The 18,310-nt window shown below is 49.4% G+C and overlaps 3 protein-coding genes across 4 annotated transcripts; 1 reads left to right on the top strand and 2 right to left on the bottom strand.

Moving 5' to 3' along the window:
• Positions 1 to 693: 693 nt before the first annotated feature.
• LOC112881714 lies at positions 694 to 6,392 on the top strand. The gene is made up of 10 exons (XM_025946540.1): positions 694 to 822; positions 2,513 to 2,698; positions 2,839 to 2,931; positions 3,025 to 3,207; positions 3,307 to 3,409; positions 3,498 to 3,680; positions 3,975 to 4,268; positions 4,602 to 5,080; positions 5,472 to 6,070; positions 6,191 to 6,392. The coding sequence occupies exons 1-10, from the start codon at positions 694 to 696 to the stop codon at positions 6,255 to 6,257; spliced, it is 2,316 nt and encodes a 771-aa protein (XP_025802325.1). The 3' UTR covers positions 6,258 to 6,392.
• A 3,278-nt stretch (positions 6,393 to 9,670) lies between these two features.
• On the bottom strand, positions 9,671 to 14,187 carry LOC112881715 (alpha-galactosidase 3). 2 transcript variants are annotated; one of them, XM_025946542.1, is made up of 15 exons: positions 13,904 to 14,185; positions 13,701 to 13,759; positions 13,334 to 13,390; positions 13,206 to 13,240; positions 12,877 to 12,980; positions 12,689 to 12,761; positions 12,454 to 12,512; positions 12,285 to 12,350; positions 12,094 to 12,177; positions 11,936 to 12,000; positions 11,749 to 11,831; positions 10,983 to 11,073; positions 10,717 to 10,775; positions 10,448 to 10,588; positions 10,152 to 10,331 (listed from the first exon to the last, which is right to left on the bottom strand). In XM_025946542.1, the coding sequence occupies exons 1-15, from the start codon at positions 14,107 to 14,109 to the stop codon at positions 10,224 to 10,226; spliced, it is 1,290 nt and encodes a 429-aa protein (XP_025802327.1). In that variant the 5' UTR covers positions 14,110 to 14,185; the 3' UTR covers positions 10,152 to 10,223. The 2 variants fall into 2 exon arrangements, with proteins under 2 accessions (XP_025802326.1, XP_025802327.1); XM_025946541.1 differs by having other exon boundaries at positions 9,671 to 10,331; positions 13,206 to 13,390; positions 13,904 to 14,187.
• A 2,210-nt stretch (positions 14,188 to 16,397) lies between these two features.
• LOC112881716 (transcription repressor OFP5-like) lies at positions 16,398 to 18,310 on the bottom strand. The gene has a single exon (XM_025946543.1). The coding sequence runs from the start codon at positions 17,702 to 17,704 to the stop codon at positions 16,940 to 16,942; it is 765 nt and encodes a 254-aa protein (XP_025802328.1). The 5' UTR covers positions 17,705 to 18,310; the 3' UTR covers positions 16,398 to 16,939.

Raw genomic sequence — 18,310 nt, 5'->3', positions numbered from 1 at the left:
ACAGCCATTGCTCCATCTCATGACACATGATTTACACCAACCATAGAAACACATTTACCGTATCAAAAAAAATACCACCATACATGAGCCCAACCCCGAGCCCCTGTTTTGGCAGCCATCCACATCATTCCTTTGTCAACAGATCGTTTGAGATAAATGAAGCCACAGCAGGCACAGACAGGTGGTGAGGTCGCCTATATAAGCAGGGGCAGGCGGGTGCCCCACAAGGCTATTCTGACCTCGGACAAACAGATCAGAGACGCAGCCGCAACCGAACGACCCAGGCACCGGGCACCTACTCCAGACCAGACCAGACCAGGCCCGGCCCCAGAGGAATAGGGGGGAAATTTCGTCAAAAAAAATCCCGAGAAATCTTTTCCTGCCGCGGAAGGGCAAAACCCCTCCGATTCCGCAGCGCTTTCCTTCGGATTCGATTCCTCCCGGATTCCACCGCGGCCGCGCCCGCTCCTTCTCCGAGTTCCAATGGCGTACTACGGCGGCGGTAGGGGAAACGGCGGGTGGTTCGTGCCTGGCGCCGATGGCGGGCGGGGGTTCCCGTGGGGGAGGGGTGGCGGTGGTGCTACCGGCGTCGTTGGCTCGAGCGGCAACGGCGGCGGGGGCGGGGAGAGGGAGACGCTGGCGGCGGTGATGGCGAGGAGGGCGCCGCCGCCGTCGATGATCCGGGGGGACGCGATGCGCGCGGCGGAGGCGGCGGCCGGCGAGGTGGTGCTGCGCGTGCACCCCACCCAGGAGGCGGAGCGGCGCCGCCAGGACGTCATCGGCTACCTCAAGCGCCTCGTCGGCTCCTCCGTCGGCTGCGAGGTGCGCGTCCCTCCCTCCCCCACGGAACCTCACGCACGTGCGCTAGCCTCTCGGGGCGCCTGTTCTTCGCTTAGCCCCTGCCCGGCTGCCGCGCCTCGGGGTTCGCGCGGCCGCGTCGCCGTTCAGCTTTGGGAGAAAGGGGGTTTAGTTTCCCGTTCCGTGTCGTGCGGCAGTGCAGCTTCTTCTTCCATTCCCGGAAGCCATGCCTGCCGCTGCTTACCCGGATTCGCAATCGCCGCCTACTGCACGGGTGCGCTTGCTCTGCGCCGGTCGCTTTCGCCTGGGACCTGTGGGGGCCTAGGCGGTGGACGATGATACTATGTGTTTATTAGATTAGGGGTAATCTTTTTTATTATGCTTATCCTGAATGGTCTTATTTTACTGTTTCCATCTTGACTATCAGTTGTCACATCACGTCGCAAGTAATTTTCTCGTACTACTTTTTTTTTGAGATGTCGTACTGTTGTTTACCCGTGTTCTTATTCTTAGGCGGTTGATTTGCTGTCTGACGTGGACATGTCGTACTGCTTTTTCCCCGTGTTCTTATTCTTAAGCGGTCGATTTGCTGTCTGACGTGGAGTGTAGTCACTGTAGTGTGTAGTCCGTAGTTATCTCCGTGTCTTTATAGAAAAAAAAAGGCACGACGCGCATCCGTCCATGGCCACGTCATGCGTGCCTCTGCTAGTTACAGTCGCCGTGTAGCGTACTGCTCCACAGTTGCTTGCTGTGCTCCTGTAGCTTTCCCACCTGACATCTGGCCACTAGGATTAGGATTAGAGCTAGTCTGTCCGTGCGATTGGGATTAGGGCTGCTAACCTGTTTATTAATCCTCATTCCATACCAACCATGGTCTTTTTATAATGTCAACTTTTTTACTAATATAATCATTCAGTTGTCAGTCTCAGTTGTGTCACCAAGTAACATCATGTGGCTAGTATTTTCTTATCTGGTTTTTTAAGGATCTTCCTGTCGTCTTATAGTTGGGTAATTGGGTCATATCTGTTGCTTTTGCTTTTACCCTGTTTGCTATAGCGCAAATACAGGTTTTGTTAAGCAGGCGATTACAACGTTTCTAGGAACGATTAGAAGCCTTTCTGCCTTGCTGTCGTGGACTGGGTCCCCTATTGCATGGGCTGTAGCAGCCTTCTCCGTGTCTTCAGATAAAAGGCACGACCGCACGATCCGTCCATGGGCGTCGTGCGAGCGGGCAAGTGTTTCCAGAGTGGGGTGTGGGGGAGGGAGGGGGGCAGTCAAACCTTTGACCGCCCCCAAAAAATTAAAACTCCAAGTTGTGATCATGTCTGAGCTTGTTCCTCGTGTTCACAATCGACGTGCATGGCTAGGTGAGCTGTGACGCTTTTCACTGCATTCCTGGGCAGTTCATCACGTGTGCCTGAACCGATAAGGCATAGGAAACTGTCTCGACACCATTGTGCCATATCAACATCTAGTTGGCATCGAGTGTGTGTAGGGGAGCATGGCTCCTCAACTGTATAATTCTTCTTTGTTTAGTTTTGATACAATTCTTGTTTATAGTTAATATACGGATGACATGTTCTAACTGTCCGGTTGGAGTGCATGTAGCATTTTTCTTAGTTGATTTGCTGTTTGTGTGCAGCACATTTTCTCCTTTCTTTTGACCATAGCACATGTTCTGAAATAATGCTACTTTTGTATTATCATAATGCAGGTCTTTGCATTTGGATCAGTCCCGCTGAGGACTTATCTCCCCGATGGCGATGTTGATATAACTGTACTGGGGAACACATGGTTAAACAGTACATTCATTAATGATGTCCGTGCTGTACTCGAGTCAGAGCAGGAGAACTGTGACGCCGAGTTCAAATTAACAGGCTTGCACTTCATCAACGCTGAGGTTATATTCCTACTTCTGCATTATATGTTTAACCCACTTATTATCAAAGTAGTTGAGACACATTATTTTTTTATTGGAGATAAAGTTGAGGCATATTTTTTTACAACCCACAGTAACTTTGATTTTTGTTGTTCAACCAGGTCAAGCTCATGAAATGTGTTATTGAGAATATTGTTGTGGATGTCTCTTTCAACCAGATTGGCGGTGTATCCACATTCTGTTTTCTTGAACTGGTAAGCAAATGCAAGCTAATATTGTTTGCTGCAATTTAATTTTTTTCAGTTTGAAAAACACTAGAGATTGAACTAGTTAATGTTATGCTTCAGGTTGACCGTCAGGTTGGAAAAAACCATTTGTTCAAAAGGAGCATTATGTTAATCAAGGCTTGGTGTTACCATGAAAGCCGCATATTAGGAGCTCATCATGGACTTATATCGACTTATGCATTGGAAACACTTGTTCTTTACATATTCAACATGTTCCACAAATCTCTGCATGGTCCTCTGGAGGTAAATTTTACAAGCCCGAGCTTCATTTTGACTTCTTACAAGCTGCTTTATGCAATATGTGAACTAAATATTTTGCATTTTACCTGCTTTATTTGATAGGCCTTTTATAGGTTTTTAGAATATTTTAGCAAGTTTGACTGGGACAAGTATGGAATTAGCTTAAATGGTCCTGTTGATTTGTCGCTATTGCCAAACTTAACTGGTGAGTTGTGCTCTTGTATTATTTTATCTTGTTAAGGAATCGCCATGTCATGATCTTTGGTCTAATTATTAAAATATGCGACTCGCAGTTGAGCCTACAGCAGGACAAGACGAATTATTGCTTGACAAGGAGTTCGTTCAAGGCTTTCTGGATCGACTTGTTGTTGTTCCAAATGAGTCTGGTGGATGTGACACGCAATTTCGGCAGAAGTTTTTGAACATAATTGATCCACTCAAGGGCAACAATAATCTTGGCAGAAGTGTCAGCAAAGGTTAGAATAAAGCGTTTTATTCTGTACCGTCTACTGTGTCGCCTCACTATTGCTTACAGTTTTTTTTGTGTGTGCGTGTGTGTGTGTGTTGTGTTGTGTTGTGTGTGTGTGTGTGTTGTGTATATTCCATTTTCTCTCAAAAGAATTGTTTGTGTTTAGTCATGTAGCACGTGGTCGTGTATCATATAACTGAATAGGGGATGTTTATCACATTTTTTCTGTATGCGTATAAGAAGTCCTTTTAATGGAGGGTTTTTATGATTAGTGTTATTGACGTATGCTAATTTTCTGCAGCAAACTTTTATCGCATACGGAGTGCTTTCTCATTTGGAGCACAAAAGCTTGGTCAAATTCTCATGTTATCTCCAGAGTTTATTTGCAATGAAATTTATGAATTTTTTGCAAACACACTGAAGAGACATGGAAAGGGAGAAAGACCTGATATTGGCAATAGTTCATTCCAATCCTTGCTTGGTCCTGAAAATACGCTTAGTGATGATGGCTCGAGGTTGAAAACTTCTTGCATGAATGATGCTGAAAACAGAAGTGACAAGGACTTGAGTTTGACAGATGCGCATAAGAATTCAGGTAGATGTCTGCCATGTCTTGTGCAGGATCTTCCTTGGAACAAAATCTGGTTCATAGAATATGCATCTGATTTCACTGCAAATTCATCATATTTTGCGAGTTTGAGCAGCCAGTTGTCCCTTCCTTGCGAGAATGGTAATGGCAACATTAAAGAGTGCTTCGAGAATTATGCAACAGGGCCAGATTTACACCTCATCAGTAGATTGCATATGCCACAACAGATTTACGCAAACCATCCATTGCATATATTGACTAACTCTACTTGTACAAATATCTTGGATTTTTCCAGTACTTGTCCTGTTAATGAGTCAGATTGGACTGCTCTCCATGCAGATAATACTACACTTCCACCCTTCTTGCTATCAAATATGCTGGATCTCTCAGGCGATCTGGATTTGCACTTGGGATGCCTTCGCAAAGTTCAGTACCACCTGGAGTCCTCGTTTGACGAACTCCTACCGGCTGTTGAAGAAGCTTGTTTAGCTGGGTTGCTAGATGAGGATTCTTTCAAGATTCCGACAATGACCTTCAAGTCAAGGTCAAATGCTAGCAATGGCCTATCATTAGCTTCGTCTATTGACAGCGAGAGAAGGGAATTATCTCCAGTTTATTGCTTTCATAGCACAAGAGATGATTCTCAGCAACCACATGCCGAGGCCCAAGTGGATGTGGTTTGGCTCAAGAGTTTGCCATTGTTCTCCAACGGATCCACATTGTCTTCATCTCCTTCGACTAATTCAGATAACTATCCTGCTTCTTGGTTTTGTGTCTCTCCTAAGTCGCGGGGAACTGGCACATATATTCCCAAAGTGGTAAGAACCCTTAGCATGCTATCTTATTTGTTTGTACTGTATATTTTGCTTTCAGTAGATTCACTCAGTTCTTGCTTTATGTATTATGCACCAACTGTCCACTATGATCTATATCACCCCTTCTTTCCTTCCAAGGATAAATAATTCTTGTCAGATACATAGAAGGTTTCAGTTAAGTTTTGATTTTTTTTTGAAACATAAACCCGGCAGAGATTGCCGGACTTGTAAGTTAAGTTTTGATTAGCTTCACTACCAAATCTCTAGTTAAAATTTTGGTCGGCTACAAGCACAGTACGTTTCAGTATAAACCAGGAAGCATGTGTCAGTACATTTATCCATAAAACCTTCAAGTGGTTATTCATTTGATCGTCATTCATGTTTTCATTTCCAGAATTACTATTCGTACCAGGATCGCATGTCATTTGAAAGAGATATCATGCGAGAAAGAAAGCAAAGACAGAGGGTACCTGGTCGTCAGTACTACTCAGCTGAGCAAGGATATTCAAGTTCACAAACTGAGCACGCCACAGCTCAAAATCAATCGCCCAAGATGCAGACCAGTTCGCAACAGAATGGTTATTCAAGCAAGATCCCAGTTCCAAGTGGAGATTTAGTTGATCTCAAGGAGCACGTAGCAACAGACGGTGGAACCAAACAGGCAGTAGGAAATGTTATTGAGAATGGCAGACAGACAAGGCCACCATCATCGTTAGGGATGGTACTTCCTCACAATGGTCAAGGAAATCCCTCGGTATTGAATAGCTGTCAGACCTCCTCACCCGCCACAGCCGAAGAGAATCTCGAGTTTGGATCGTTCGGGCCTTTCTCGTTGGGACTCGTCTCGGCTCGTTTCGAGGAAGCATTCCCAGCTCTCCCCTCTAGAAAGAGAATTGAAGAAGTGCCTGTCCCCGCCACCGAGGGACCTGCTGATGAAGCCCCTGCCCCAACGCCAACGGTGCTGAACACTGACACTGTTGAAACCGAAAGCAGGTAGGTAGCCATTTCTCATAGACAATAATTTTCTTACATTATTATGCTTCTGCAGTTTTGTTATTGTACAAGTGATGTGGGGTAAGAAAATCTCATAATGTTTTGAATGAAAACGTGCAGGTCACAAAAGGTGTACCAACTGAAAGATGAAGCTGATTTCCCCCCGCTCCAAGCTGGCTGCCGCTGAGACTGACAAGACATAGATATGATCCAACAAGCTAATCGTAGCCGTAGAAAGTGAAGAGGGGAAGCTGGAGGAGTTACAGCAGTATGTCGGATAGGTGGCCCAGCAGGATTTTCGTCCGGTTGCACACCAAGTTGATGCTATTGACCGTCGTGGAAGCAGTGCGGTGTGTTAGACATATACCCTGGGAGCGGGGCAGCAGTCATGCAACGGACGGGCGCGTCCCACGCGCACGGACGTCCGCGGTGCGCGCGTGTCGCCTCCTCCTCCTTTGGCAAGTTTGTTATTTAGGCATGTATGACCAGGATTAGATCAAATCCCTGATATCTCTCTCCTGCAATCTCTCCCTCGGTTGTACCATCTCCTATATATTTGCCTAATGGCCAATGGAAAGTTTATCGCGTGAATTAGTTTCCGCTTTCACGGTGCCGTGTAAAACGATAATATTCCTTGTTTCTCTTTTCTTTTTTCCCCTTTCTTTTCTTTTCTTGTTTCCTTGTAGGTATGCAACACCTAGAAGGCGTAGTGTAACATAGTGTCGCCTTTAGCATAGAAAATCCAAAAATAAATTGATAGGAAAAGTGGGAGATGCTTTTTTTTAAAAAAAAGGAACTGTTGCTACGCGGATTTCTCTCCTTTTTAGCTTTTGAGAATAGAGAAATGGAAGAAAAGGCATTTAGGTGCAGTACCTTGTGTTCTGTGTGTTTTCTTGCTTCTGTGCATGGCTTTATCGTGGCATGCTGATGTTGTAGACGGCGGCTCTAGTCTTGTGGATATCAGCCGTACTTTTGCGAGATCTGCAGCAGCAGCAGCACTGCAATCTAGTACGCAGTCGCCGTGCGTGTTCAGAAGCGGAGCTTGCCGTAAGCCGTGCCGTGCCCGTAAGTAACCAAACGACCGAGGTGGCACGTCGATCGCATTCGCACCCTTGCTCGTCGTGCACCGGCCGGCCACCGGGCTCGTCCACGCCGACGGAGTTCACGGCCGAAGCCATTGCCGCCTTTGGCTGCGGGCTGATCCGGCTGTGTTGGCGTGCACTTCGCCTCCGCGCGGGCGGCGGGTGGTTGAAATCGGCCGGCGATCTGCTTCTCGAGCCAGAGCTTCTTGCAGAGCCGTGCAGGGTGCGTAGCCTTCAGCGGGGGGCGAGGCGAAATGAGGCGTCGACAAAGACAGCGCAGCGCAAAGCTTGGGTGGGAAAATGGTGGCCTGCTTGCCCACTGCCGAGTTCCTGCGCGAGCACGACGCAGGACGTACGCGCGGCTCCACGCCGATGCGCGCGCACATCCGACGGACCAGCACCTGGGTGGGAGCTGCACAGGCGGCAGCTCGCCGGCCGTGAGTGGGAGCTCGGGACGGCGTCGGGGTGGACGGTATCTCGTTCGCCGTCCGGGTGCAGGGTGGACTGGGTCGTCGGATCGGACATACGCGGCCACGATTCGATGTGGGTAGCTGCGGCCTGCGAGGAGCGAGGCTCTTCCGCCTTCCTCGAGCTCTTCCTCGCGTTACCCTGCCTGGACACTGCGCGGCGCCGAGCTCTCCGGTAGTCCGGTGGCGTGAGCCATGGCACGGCCCTATAAGGCAGCGGCTGCCGGCGGTGGCAAGAATATCCTCCGATGGCGGCGAGACGACCCACCTCTTCGGCTCTTCCCCTACCACCCTTGGATCCCGACGTCTTCTCGCAGCTTCCCCGCATCCTGTACGTGGTGGGTCCAGGAATTTATCATATCACCATCTCTTACGGTAGACAAACCCGCATACTCATCTTCCAATCTGTGAGGAACAAACGAACGATGCAAAAGGGGAATAGTTCAGAGAAGAGGCAAATTCAGATAGAACCCCCAGAGCGACAGCAGCTGATTCCTTGAAGCCTAAATACAGATGGCTTGCTCATTACATTAGCGAAATGATTGATTCAAATAAGGCACTGCTTAGCATCTGATAATTGGAGGGACTGAGATTTAGGCGCTAAATCACCAATGTTTTGTGTGGACCGTGTTAGATGCGCATTGGACGGCATCAACTGATGTCGCTCAACCGCTTCCAAAGAAGCCGACCTGCTCTGGGTTGCTCTTGACTGACGATACTGACGCAATGAACACGCCATTCAGACTCAGAGTTGCCTGACACAATCCATCTACGGCAACAGAGTATCCATTGAATCATTCTTGGCTCATGCGTTGTCCCTGAAAACAAATAGCATTTCTCAGCTTCCACCAAACCGCCAGGGAATCCAAATCCTAGCCAATATCTGAATCAGAAAGTTCAGAAATAAATGGCAAGCGGAGAAGATGGCGTTTGGCATGATCATCGAGCTCAGGAATTGACAGAGGAAGGAGCTGGCTGGCATGAGGAAGAAGAGGAACACGCGCTGCCAGCCCGCGCCATCCGTCTCTGGCCAATGCCGAGCTATGGACTAGACGCCAGCCCGCGCCACCGCCGGCCGCCAGCGCTGACGCTACTTCTCGGCCGGAGACAGGCCGCTCCTCCGGTCCCCGGGGGAGGAGCTGTGGGACGGAGGAATCGTCTGGTGGCGTGAACTCGGTGTGGAGGATCGTGGGATGCGTGGAGGCAAGGCTAGCGGTGGCCGGGGGGCAGCAGCAACGCGTAGGAGGAGCGCCGTGGCGAGAAATCCAGCGGTGCGGTGGAGGGGATATCTATTCGCGACGGCGAGGCGGCTGGCGCCGGACGGGGACGGAGCGGCGGGGAGCCATGAGCGCTAGGATCGCAGGAGCAAGTTAGGGGCTTTTTTGAAAACATTCAGGATAGAATTTATGATAAAACCTCCTCATTGGGATCGCGATCCGATTTAGGGGACAAGTGCAAAAACTGGATTCGGCCTTTTCACAAAAAACCCTAAAACGGGTCGCGATTAATAATCGCGATCCGAACGAGGGGCTAATATGCAAAACGTTATTGACCTCGGTCCGCAGGCCTGTTGCCTCGCCGGCGACCGGCGGCCGCCGTCGACGGCGAGCCCGCGGAAGCTGAGGCTTCCGGTGCCACGCGCCGGACGGAATCAGGTCAGGTGAGAGAGAGAGGAGGAGGAGGGTAACGACGCCGTTCCACGCCTCCCGCAGCTTCGCCATAGTCGCCGAGGCCAAGCTCTGCCGCGGCTTCACGCCATCGAGGCTGGCTCCGGCGTGCCAGCCGGGTTCCTCTTCATGGTCTCCCTGCACCTCGCAACCAAGTTGACCCGGTGCCGGTCGAGGCGACGGCGCAGTGCTACATGGAATGGGACGTCTCCATTGGACATCGACCACCATGGCTCAGAGACAGCCTACAGTGCTACCTGAAAATCTCAAACTCAAAGCAATGTCGAATGGAGTTTGGATGCTCAGAAGCAATCGAAACTGCGTCAGAGAATACAAAGACATTGCATCGATATAGCTACAAGTAGTCTTCAGGAATGTGGCATGTGAACACTGAAAAATGGGGACTTCATTCATTCACAAACAAAACCAAGCAGAGGAAAAACAAAAGCAATCATCAGCTTCTTCGACAGCAAGATCAAGGTCATCGTGCACAGCAGCTGTATCCATGTCAACGCCAAGCACATCTCGTCTGATCATTTTAATTGAAATTATCTCACGGTTGCGTCTTTGGCTGATTGGAGCCTGAATACTGCATCCCCCAACCAGTTGCAGTGCGAAGGCATGGTACATCTATTTTTAAATCAAAATAATTACACATTATGTGATCACAACAGCTTGTGACAAGTGCCTACCATCGTCCAACGGCAACGGCATGGCATCGGCAGCAAGGCTCCACAACAATCAACTTAACTCGAGCGTGAACTTTGCAAGGTCCACTTGTATGAACTCCCCCAGAGATAAGGCAAACAATATCGCAACATTTCTGCACGAATCAAACTTCCGCACGAGTGGAACAGATTACGGGAAAACAGATGGATTTTATTGCCATTATATACTGGGATAAAACATGTTGCCATCCAGACTTCACCCGTTCCAATCAAATTGAAGCGACACTGATGGCAGGAGAAAAAATGTACATCTTGGTGTCATGCACGTCAACTTGAGCGCCAAAAGTTCCAACAATGTTTTCTGATAGAGTCTCATGCTGGGGGAAAAAGGAAATTCCGATGAGAACACTGATTTCCTTTGACCCGGTGTGCTTCAAGGTAAAGAGGTGAACTGAATTTGTCACCTAATAACAATTGAAACTATTTGCCTTACCTTCCACAGATCTCTAACAGAATAGGCAGCTGACCCATCAAGGCCTACCGCTGGCAATTTCATTGTAATATTAGCAGTCTCCGAACATCGGTTCCACAAAGCAACAGCAAGCCGATTTCCAGACAGGGGGCCAGCCCACACCTGCAAACCACGAGGTACACTCGAGTCTGACATACTGATGCACTGAAATTCAAAATTGTGCTAACGTAGGACAGACCCTATAGCTAAAACATAGACTCTTATAAGCTGGAAATAGACAGTCAAATTACCTCGTGGCATCCATATTGTCCTTCTCCTAAAATTTTTCTTCCTTGAACTCCAAGAGGATCTACAGAAAATAGAACACATGCAAAAAAAAAACTTAACAGTTTACATAATTAAATGAACATTATCAACTCAAATTGTTCTGCTGTAGTGCCAGATACGATATGTCGTTAAATTTTATGCAAAAAAAAATAATGTAATCAATTACTTAATAGCATAAGACGCCAATCCAGGATAACATGTTCTCTCTGAAAAAGGATCAGAATAATACCTTGGTTTACTTGAATTACTTCTTTGTTGCTCAATATTTTCATCGTTTCTGAAGTCATATTTCTGACATCACAGCCAATTAATAGAGGGGCCTGAAGCATAACAATACAAGGAGCTTAGCAACTAACACATTAGAAGATTGCCTTTTCCAAATTGGAAGGAAATATCAGGAAGTGGAGAATTGACACCAATAAACTTTTATAGCATTTACTAGCAAATGCACAGATGGTGCGGTGGTTGGATATCCAGTAGTGGGGCCAACCAGCCGGGATTCTAACCCAGGTCTTGCACAAAAAGAAGTTATTCATTGGCTCACACTCCATCAAATACACCCAGACGCTGCTGGCCCTAAGTAGGTGCTGCCAGCCGGGGGGAAAATTCACAGGGGAGAGGCTTTTCTCCCTCTGGTCTAGTTTTTTAAAATACTCATATAGCATTTATTTTATATTTGTAATCATTTGTTAAATGACTAATATCACAAGCAGAAGAAAATATCCGGATATATTATTAATATTGTGGCCTGATCACTAAAAACATGGTGCAATAAGCAAGTTTACCTTAAATGTACAGTGATTCAGGAGAGCGGTTGCACAAGGCATCAGTCATCACTCAGATATATAAAGACTCAGATTTTGAGCAATAAAAATTACAGTTTTTAGTTTTACAAGACTGTTCAGTTTACCCCCTCTACCCAAGTACCCCATTAATGACTGAAGCAGTAATTGAATGTGACCGACAATATTGGTCCAATCTTCATGATCGCTTACCTTCATGAGAGCCCAGATGCTAAAATGTGAGCGATACTCAGCAAAGGTCATGCCACCATTCCCTACCTCCAGCATATCTGGGTCTGAGAAAAACAGAGATTCAACAACAATATATGACCCCCACTTTTAAAATAGTTTGAAGCACGGAAAATTGTGGTCAGCTTGTACTCCTCATTAACATAGTTACCATTCCAACCACCAGGTCCAGCATATGATGCCCACTTGTTATTCTTATCAGCAATATCTGTCATGCTTGTTTTCACCAGATACATAAATCAGTCAGTTTGAGATCACATCAACATAGCTAATGTTTTCTCTCTCTTTCCTGGAAAGAGCATGAGTCACCTTTTCCATGTATCCGTTATGTCATCTGTTGTACGCCAACTATTTCCAACTTTGCCAGCCCACAAGGCTGGATCATCCTGGCCCCTAAGATAGAACAGCACGATAGAACATTACACACATCTGAATTCAACAAGCTTAGAAATTGAGCATGACATGTAACTGTAGTTTCCACCGAAAGGAATGAGGCCTACCACTCACACAAAGAGTAGAATATTTGGCGCCCAGTTGAATTAAGAGCATCTCGCATAGGAGGATATCTATGAATATGACACCATGAAACAAACTTTAGCACAGCATGGTAAGGTCATATGTGTTCTAAACTGTGGTCAACACTAAGTGAAGACATGTTGGCCTTCTAACCTTTTCTGAGGCTTTATTCCCAGATTGAAGCAGTTGTCATATTTCAGGTAGTCAACACCCTGAACAAAAATAATTTCCGTACATATATTAGTACAATAGCTTCAAGTTTAAATATAGTTTAGCATAGTTCGAATCCTCAAGGCACAAATAGGTAGGTTGATATTAGCACTTCAAATCGATATTGTGCAGTGACTATTTATACATCAGTAGTTTAGTCAGTGTTTGTTGGTCATACCCATGAAGCAAAGAGTGCGGCATCATCATTTTCATGATAGAGCGACCCAGGTCGAACTTGACAAGTAAATTTCCTGAAAGATTTGGATTGTCATGTTTTCCCATCACTTGAATCATTGTTGTTGGTGCTAAATTAACAAGCAAACAGAATCAGGAATTTGCACATCTGTAATTGAGACGATCGCTTACCCAGCATCTGAGTATATACCAAGTTTTAAACCTTTTCCGTGCACATAATCTGCAAGAGCTTTGATGCCTGAAGGGAAAGTCTTTGGATCAGGTAGCAATTGATCCTACGAGTTACAGTTACAAGAAAGACCTATTAGAGGCTGTAGGGGTAAACTGTTGATGAAATAAGTGAGCTTGAGCATTGACCCATCCCAAATTTTCCACAGCAGAAATAATGTAGCCAAATCTGCAACCATTACACACTAAGTACCTATTGCACATGTATCCAAATGCAAATTGACAGAGAATTTAGAAAACCATGGATTGAAAGCAGCAATAATGATCGTTACCTTCTTTCCTCTTTTCACATAGGACCAGCAATCATCTGAGGAAGGGAGCAACAAGAGTAAGATTACTTTTTCTGAAAAAAAGAAGTCCCTAGAGGCAACAATCTGCTGAATTGAGCCAAGTGGTATACCAATATTTACATAGCTGTAGCCCAACTCAGCCAGTCCCGTCGACACCAGCGCATCAGCTGTTCAATAACAGGGGGATAATCACTTAGTTACACGTCTGAGCAAACTCCACTTTGGACAAGGCATTTGCCCCTATTACACGCAAACACTAGGTGCTGCTTGCAAACATGCCACTTGAACAGTAAACCTTACTAATCCCACGCGTCTATCCAACAGTAATCAATCCTCCACCTACCTGAATCTGCTTTGAGCAGTGGGCGGCGCACCAAATAAGGAAACACTACGAATTGGGCTAAAATTTTGCAAGCTAGAGTAGCGGGATCGCGGATTTAACAACGAGAAATGAGGAGATGTAGCCCGCGGTGGAACCTGTCTCTCGGATGACCGTCTCGTTGATGTTGCAGGCGAAGAAATTCCAGCTGTTCCACCTGCACTCGCCAGGGAGAAACGGATTAATCACCCCGCGGAAGAGGGGGAGGGCGAAGACGCTAGCAGAAGCGCGAGGCAGAGCAGCAACTGCAGTCGGGGTACGGGGAGCAGCAGCGGAAGGGGGCGAAGAGCAGAGCGATTACCCCATCTGCGGTGTGAGCGCGAGGCCGTTGTTGAGCTGCAGCTTGCCGTAGTTGGAGTTGTCGTAGAGGCGGCGCAGCGCGGCCGTGGCGAGCGGCTGCATGCGCGGCGGCGCCACCCTCGCTGCCGCCGTCGCCGCCGGCGAGAGGATTAGCAGGAGGAGGAGGGCGGAGACGATGGGGAGGGGGAGGCGAGCCGCCGCCTCCATCTCGGCTTCGCGGTGCTTCTCCCGCACCCTGCTGGCTTCCAGACTTGCTGGTTGATCTGGGGGGACGACGGGCCGCGAGAGTTTTGTGGGAGCTACGCAAAAGGATAGCGAAACTATGGGCCCACCCGTCGGCGGCTGTTCGTCTTCAGAGTAGATGGTTATTTTGTTATTGTGCTGTGCTTTTCTAGAACTTTTTATTTTATCCGATTGGTACGGGATGAGACAGGTGGCAGCAGGGACCTGCATTATCTGATTGGTACGGCTTCAGCTCTAGCTCCATCTTCTTCATCCTCGGAACGAGTATAGAAAGTTTCCCATGTCCCGTCAACTGCTGACCATGTATGAACATCTCCTGTTCTACTAGTTCTTTGCAGAAACTTTAAATGATATTAGCTGTTGGGCGTCGCTGTTTTGGTCGGCTACTAGATATCATCATAATAGCTACTAGCACTAGCTTAACCACCTACTACCGGCCGGTTACTTGTTCCGCTGATGGACGGACGTGCAGCGAGTGAGACGCGTGTACGCCTGACCATCGATCAGCGTGTACGCCACCGTATCCTTTTGGCACCGGAAATTCATCATGCAAATCATCATGGCCATCGGACGACGGAGCAATCGCGTGTATAACATTTAAAATCATCAGGAATTGACACGACACGAGAGTGGCCCAGAATTAACATGATAGAAGGCCGAATTCGGCCTGCTCTACCGACTTGAAACACTATGCGTGGGCCCAAATTATCAAGCCTCTGCCTACCTCTCCTCTCTCTGGTGGAACCATGATCAACAACCACTGCTCCACCTGACAAACACGAACATGCCCTGGAATTGCCCCGTCGATACAGCGAGACCTTCCTTCTGATCTCGTCATTCGTTGAAGGTAGGGCAATCCACCTCGGCCCCCGTCTCGATCTGCCCCCCATCGGCGACTTCACCTTCACCATCAGTCAAGTCCGTCGTCGTCGTCGTCATCATCATCACGAGCGCTGCGCAGGGTAAGGGTTGCAGCGCTGCCGAACCTGACGGCCCCTGCTGGGCGAGATGACGAGATGGCGAAATCTTTGTACGTTGCGCCTGTCCTCTTCTCGCCAGCCACGCGTATACCCCCTCTGCGTGTCCATCCCTATCAGACTGAGTACCGCTGCAGGCAGTTTCAGAGCCTGACATGCTAAAACTTCCACTGATCAACTTACCAGCTCTGACGAAAGACATGCACATCGCAACAGAGACTGCCTGCGACTGCCCCAAACTTTTGTATAGTAATATCTTCCTTCGTTAGAAAGTACTCCTAGAAACCTTTGTGTTAGCTTGGGTGGCTTGTTGTTCCTCTGCTGCAGTCCCACCCACTGCAAACTGCACTGCACTGCACTAGTTGGCTGCATTTTCTTCTGCAGTCCCACCCACTGCAATGCTCGCAAGCTTTCCGATAACCATAGGCGCATCTGCATCTCCCTAAAGCTAAAGGTTAGCCCTGCTCATTGCTGCCACTATCCGCGAGAAAGGGACGGGCCCAATGGCGTCGCAGCTGCAGGCCAGGATCGCCCATCTTTTCTCCTCCTTTCTGCGCGCGGCCGGCGCAGAGAAGAGCAGGCGCGAGATGCCCCCACGGGTGCGTCCACGCACCTACGCCTGCCTCGCCTCTGCCCGCGGCTGTGCTATGCTACGCCCGGGAGAAGAGAAACAGACGGCTCAATCTTGATCTTGCTACGTGACACGAAGGTTTTCCGGGCGTCTGTTCCTCCAGCTGCATCTGGCCACCATCCCATTCCCACCACCAAGCTCAAGAGGACACAGCTAGCGCTTGTGGCGTTGCTGTGGAGTCAGTGTGGCACGGGTGACGTACAGTGGTGAAGCTGAACAGTGTGCTACGCTATGCTGGAGAAGCGGCAGGTCAGGCCCCTCTCGAGTCGAGGAGCAGGCCGACCAGTGGATAACTGAAGACATACAGACACGTCCATTTCACCTGAGGAGGCATGGGAGCCTCAGCCTGGCCAGGCCTGGGGCTCAGCTGAGAGCGAGCGACCTGTCCTGTTGGACTGCCAGCAGCGGATTGCGGATTCCCTAACCGTGAACCCTAAAATCCCTTCTCGCCGGATTGGAGGTGCACAAGAACAACCTCGCTAGAAGCCGTCTATCCTTAGAAAAAAAAAACCACGCTTTCTGGAACTCAGAGTGGGAGTGGCAAATAGACTTCACTCTATTAGTCTATTTTTATCTTCGCGTTGAATAGACTAGTCTCCTTTGGACACAGAAAATTCCTTTTTAACTTTTAAGCAAGGGCACAAAAAAGAAAGAAAGAAAACCTACTATTAAACTCAAGTCGGAAATCACACGTGCGAATCGGGACGCGACGTGTGTCTGGTACTTCCAAAGTAACTGTCCAAAAAAGGAGAGATTTGCACCGTCGTCATCAGCGACGCAAAGCCTCGTCTCATTAGCTACTGTCTATAGCATCGGTCCATGGGGAAAAAAAAGGTAAAAGGAAAAGATGAACTAATCCATTTTTTCTGACGCAAGTTGTTCTGTAAAGCCTGCACACGATCGATCGACCCTTCAGCTTCTTTTTTTTTTTTGAAAAGCGACCCTTCAGCTTTTCAGCAGCAACATCAACACCAAATAAGAGTGACGTTTCCACGCAGGAAAAACAAATCAGCCGGTCTTCTGATCTGAACCCTGATCATAACTGCTCCACCCTAGCACACCACAATTTTTCACATGAACGCGCGAGCGAGCACGCGCGCCCCGGATCATCCACACCATGCACAGCAGGAACGCACGCGGCGATCTTTGCGTTTGCACGCAGCGATCGGTGAAGTAAACTAGCTAGCTAATCCAATCGTGATTCGTGCATGCAGCGCGGCGTCGGCGGCACGCGGTGCAGGTGCACCCACGCGCGCCGGAACGCGGCGACGATGGCGCGGTGGTGGTCGGGGGCGTTGAGCGCGAGATAGCACGCGAGCAGCTCCTCCAGTCCCCGCGGCGACCGCACGCCGTTCGCCGCGATCATCTCCGCCATGCTCTCCAGGAAGTCCTCCTCGGGGTCGGCCGAATCCTTCACCACCACCAGGCTCTCGTACATCCACGACCGAAGCCTGGAAGCGCGCCGCCGCCGACGCCGCCGACTCTTTTGCCTGCAGGCCTCGTCCTCCTCCTCTGCCTTCCGCCTGCGGCTCTGCGGCGGCCTCGCGTGGAACCGTGGGCGCACCCTGGCCGTGGGCGACGCGGCCGCGCTGCTGCTGTCCGAGGCCGCGCCGGCGTCGGCCCTGGCAGCCGGCTTGGTGAGGATGGGCCGCAGCTTGAGCTCCGGCATGGCCTTGAAGCGGTCGTCGCGGCGTGCGACGACGTCGAAGACGATGTCGCTCGGGTGCGGGCTGCGCGGGAATTGGGTGTCCTGGAGCTTGGGGTTGTCCTCCCTGGCGGGGCGCGGGCGCTGCGGGAGGGCGCGGTCCCGGCTCGGGACGTAGTAGGACGCCCTGTTCGGGGAGCAGGGGCTCGGCGCCGGCGCCACCGGCTTGTCGGCGCCGTCGTCGGGGTCGCCACCCGCGATCGCCCCGCCCCTCTTGCGCCGCAGCTTGTAGAACCAGGCGCTCATCCCCTCTGCTCGCGTTGCACTGGCTGGCTGGCCGGGCAGTGCAGCAGGGGAGTGAGCTGCCGTGCCGGGCGCAGAGGCACTTTTTATGGCGGAAAAGTTTGCCGCGGGTGGGAGCCGGAGAAAGGTGCGGTGGGAAAGCGCGAGCAGCAGCTAGCTTATCAGAATGTTTCCTTGGTATGCTCAAAAATCAGAGTGTGCTAAGATGCATCTGCTTCCTTGGTATGGTCAGATGTGTTGCACAGTGAAACTCAAGTGTGTGCTCTTGGATTACCGGCGAAACATAATCTGCTCCGACATGGATTCATGAGACAAACATGCAGCAAGGCACAAAGTCAAATCGTTTTGAAATTCGGACGGTCTGTGTAATCTGGGTTCTGCAAAGGGAAGGGAGTGGACCACAGAAAGGTCCGGGGACGGAAGACCCCGGAGGGAGAGCCGGAGAGGGTCCCGATCCAAAGGTGAGGACTGGGCGCGGAGGATGCAGACAGCACAGCGATTCAGAGCAGCTTTTTGCCACTCACTCGTTGTCTCCGTGCTGAGCTCGATCCTCCGGCCACCTCTGCAGCTAATTCACGGAATCACTTTGCTCACGAGGAATGAATTAGA

This window comes from Panicum hallii, chromosome 2, assembly GCF_002211085.1.
Source record: "Panicum hallii strain FIL2 chromosome 2, PHallii_v3.1, whole genome shotgun sequence".
NCBI classification, from domain to species: Eukaryota; Viridiplantae; Streptophyta; class Magnoliopsida; order Poales; family Poaceae; genus Panicum; species Panicum hallii.
The sequence above is the reverse complement of the archived record's forward strand: the minus strand, read 5'-3'. Positions and strand labels throughout refer to the sequence as shown.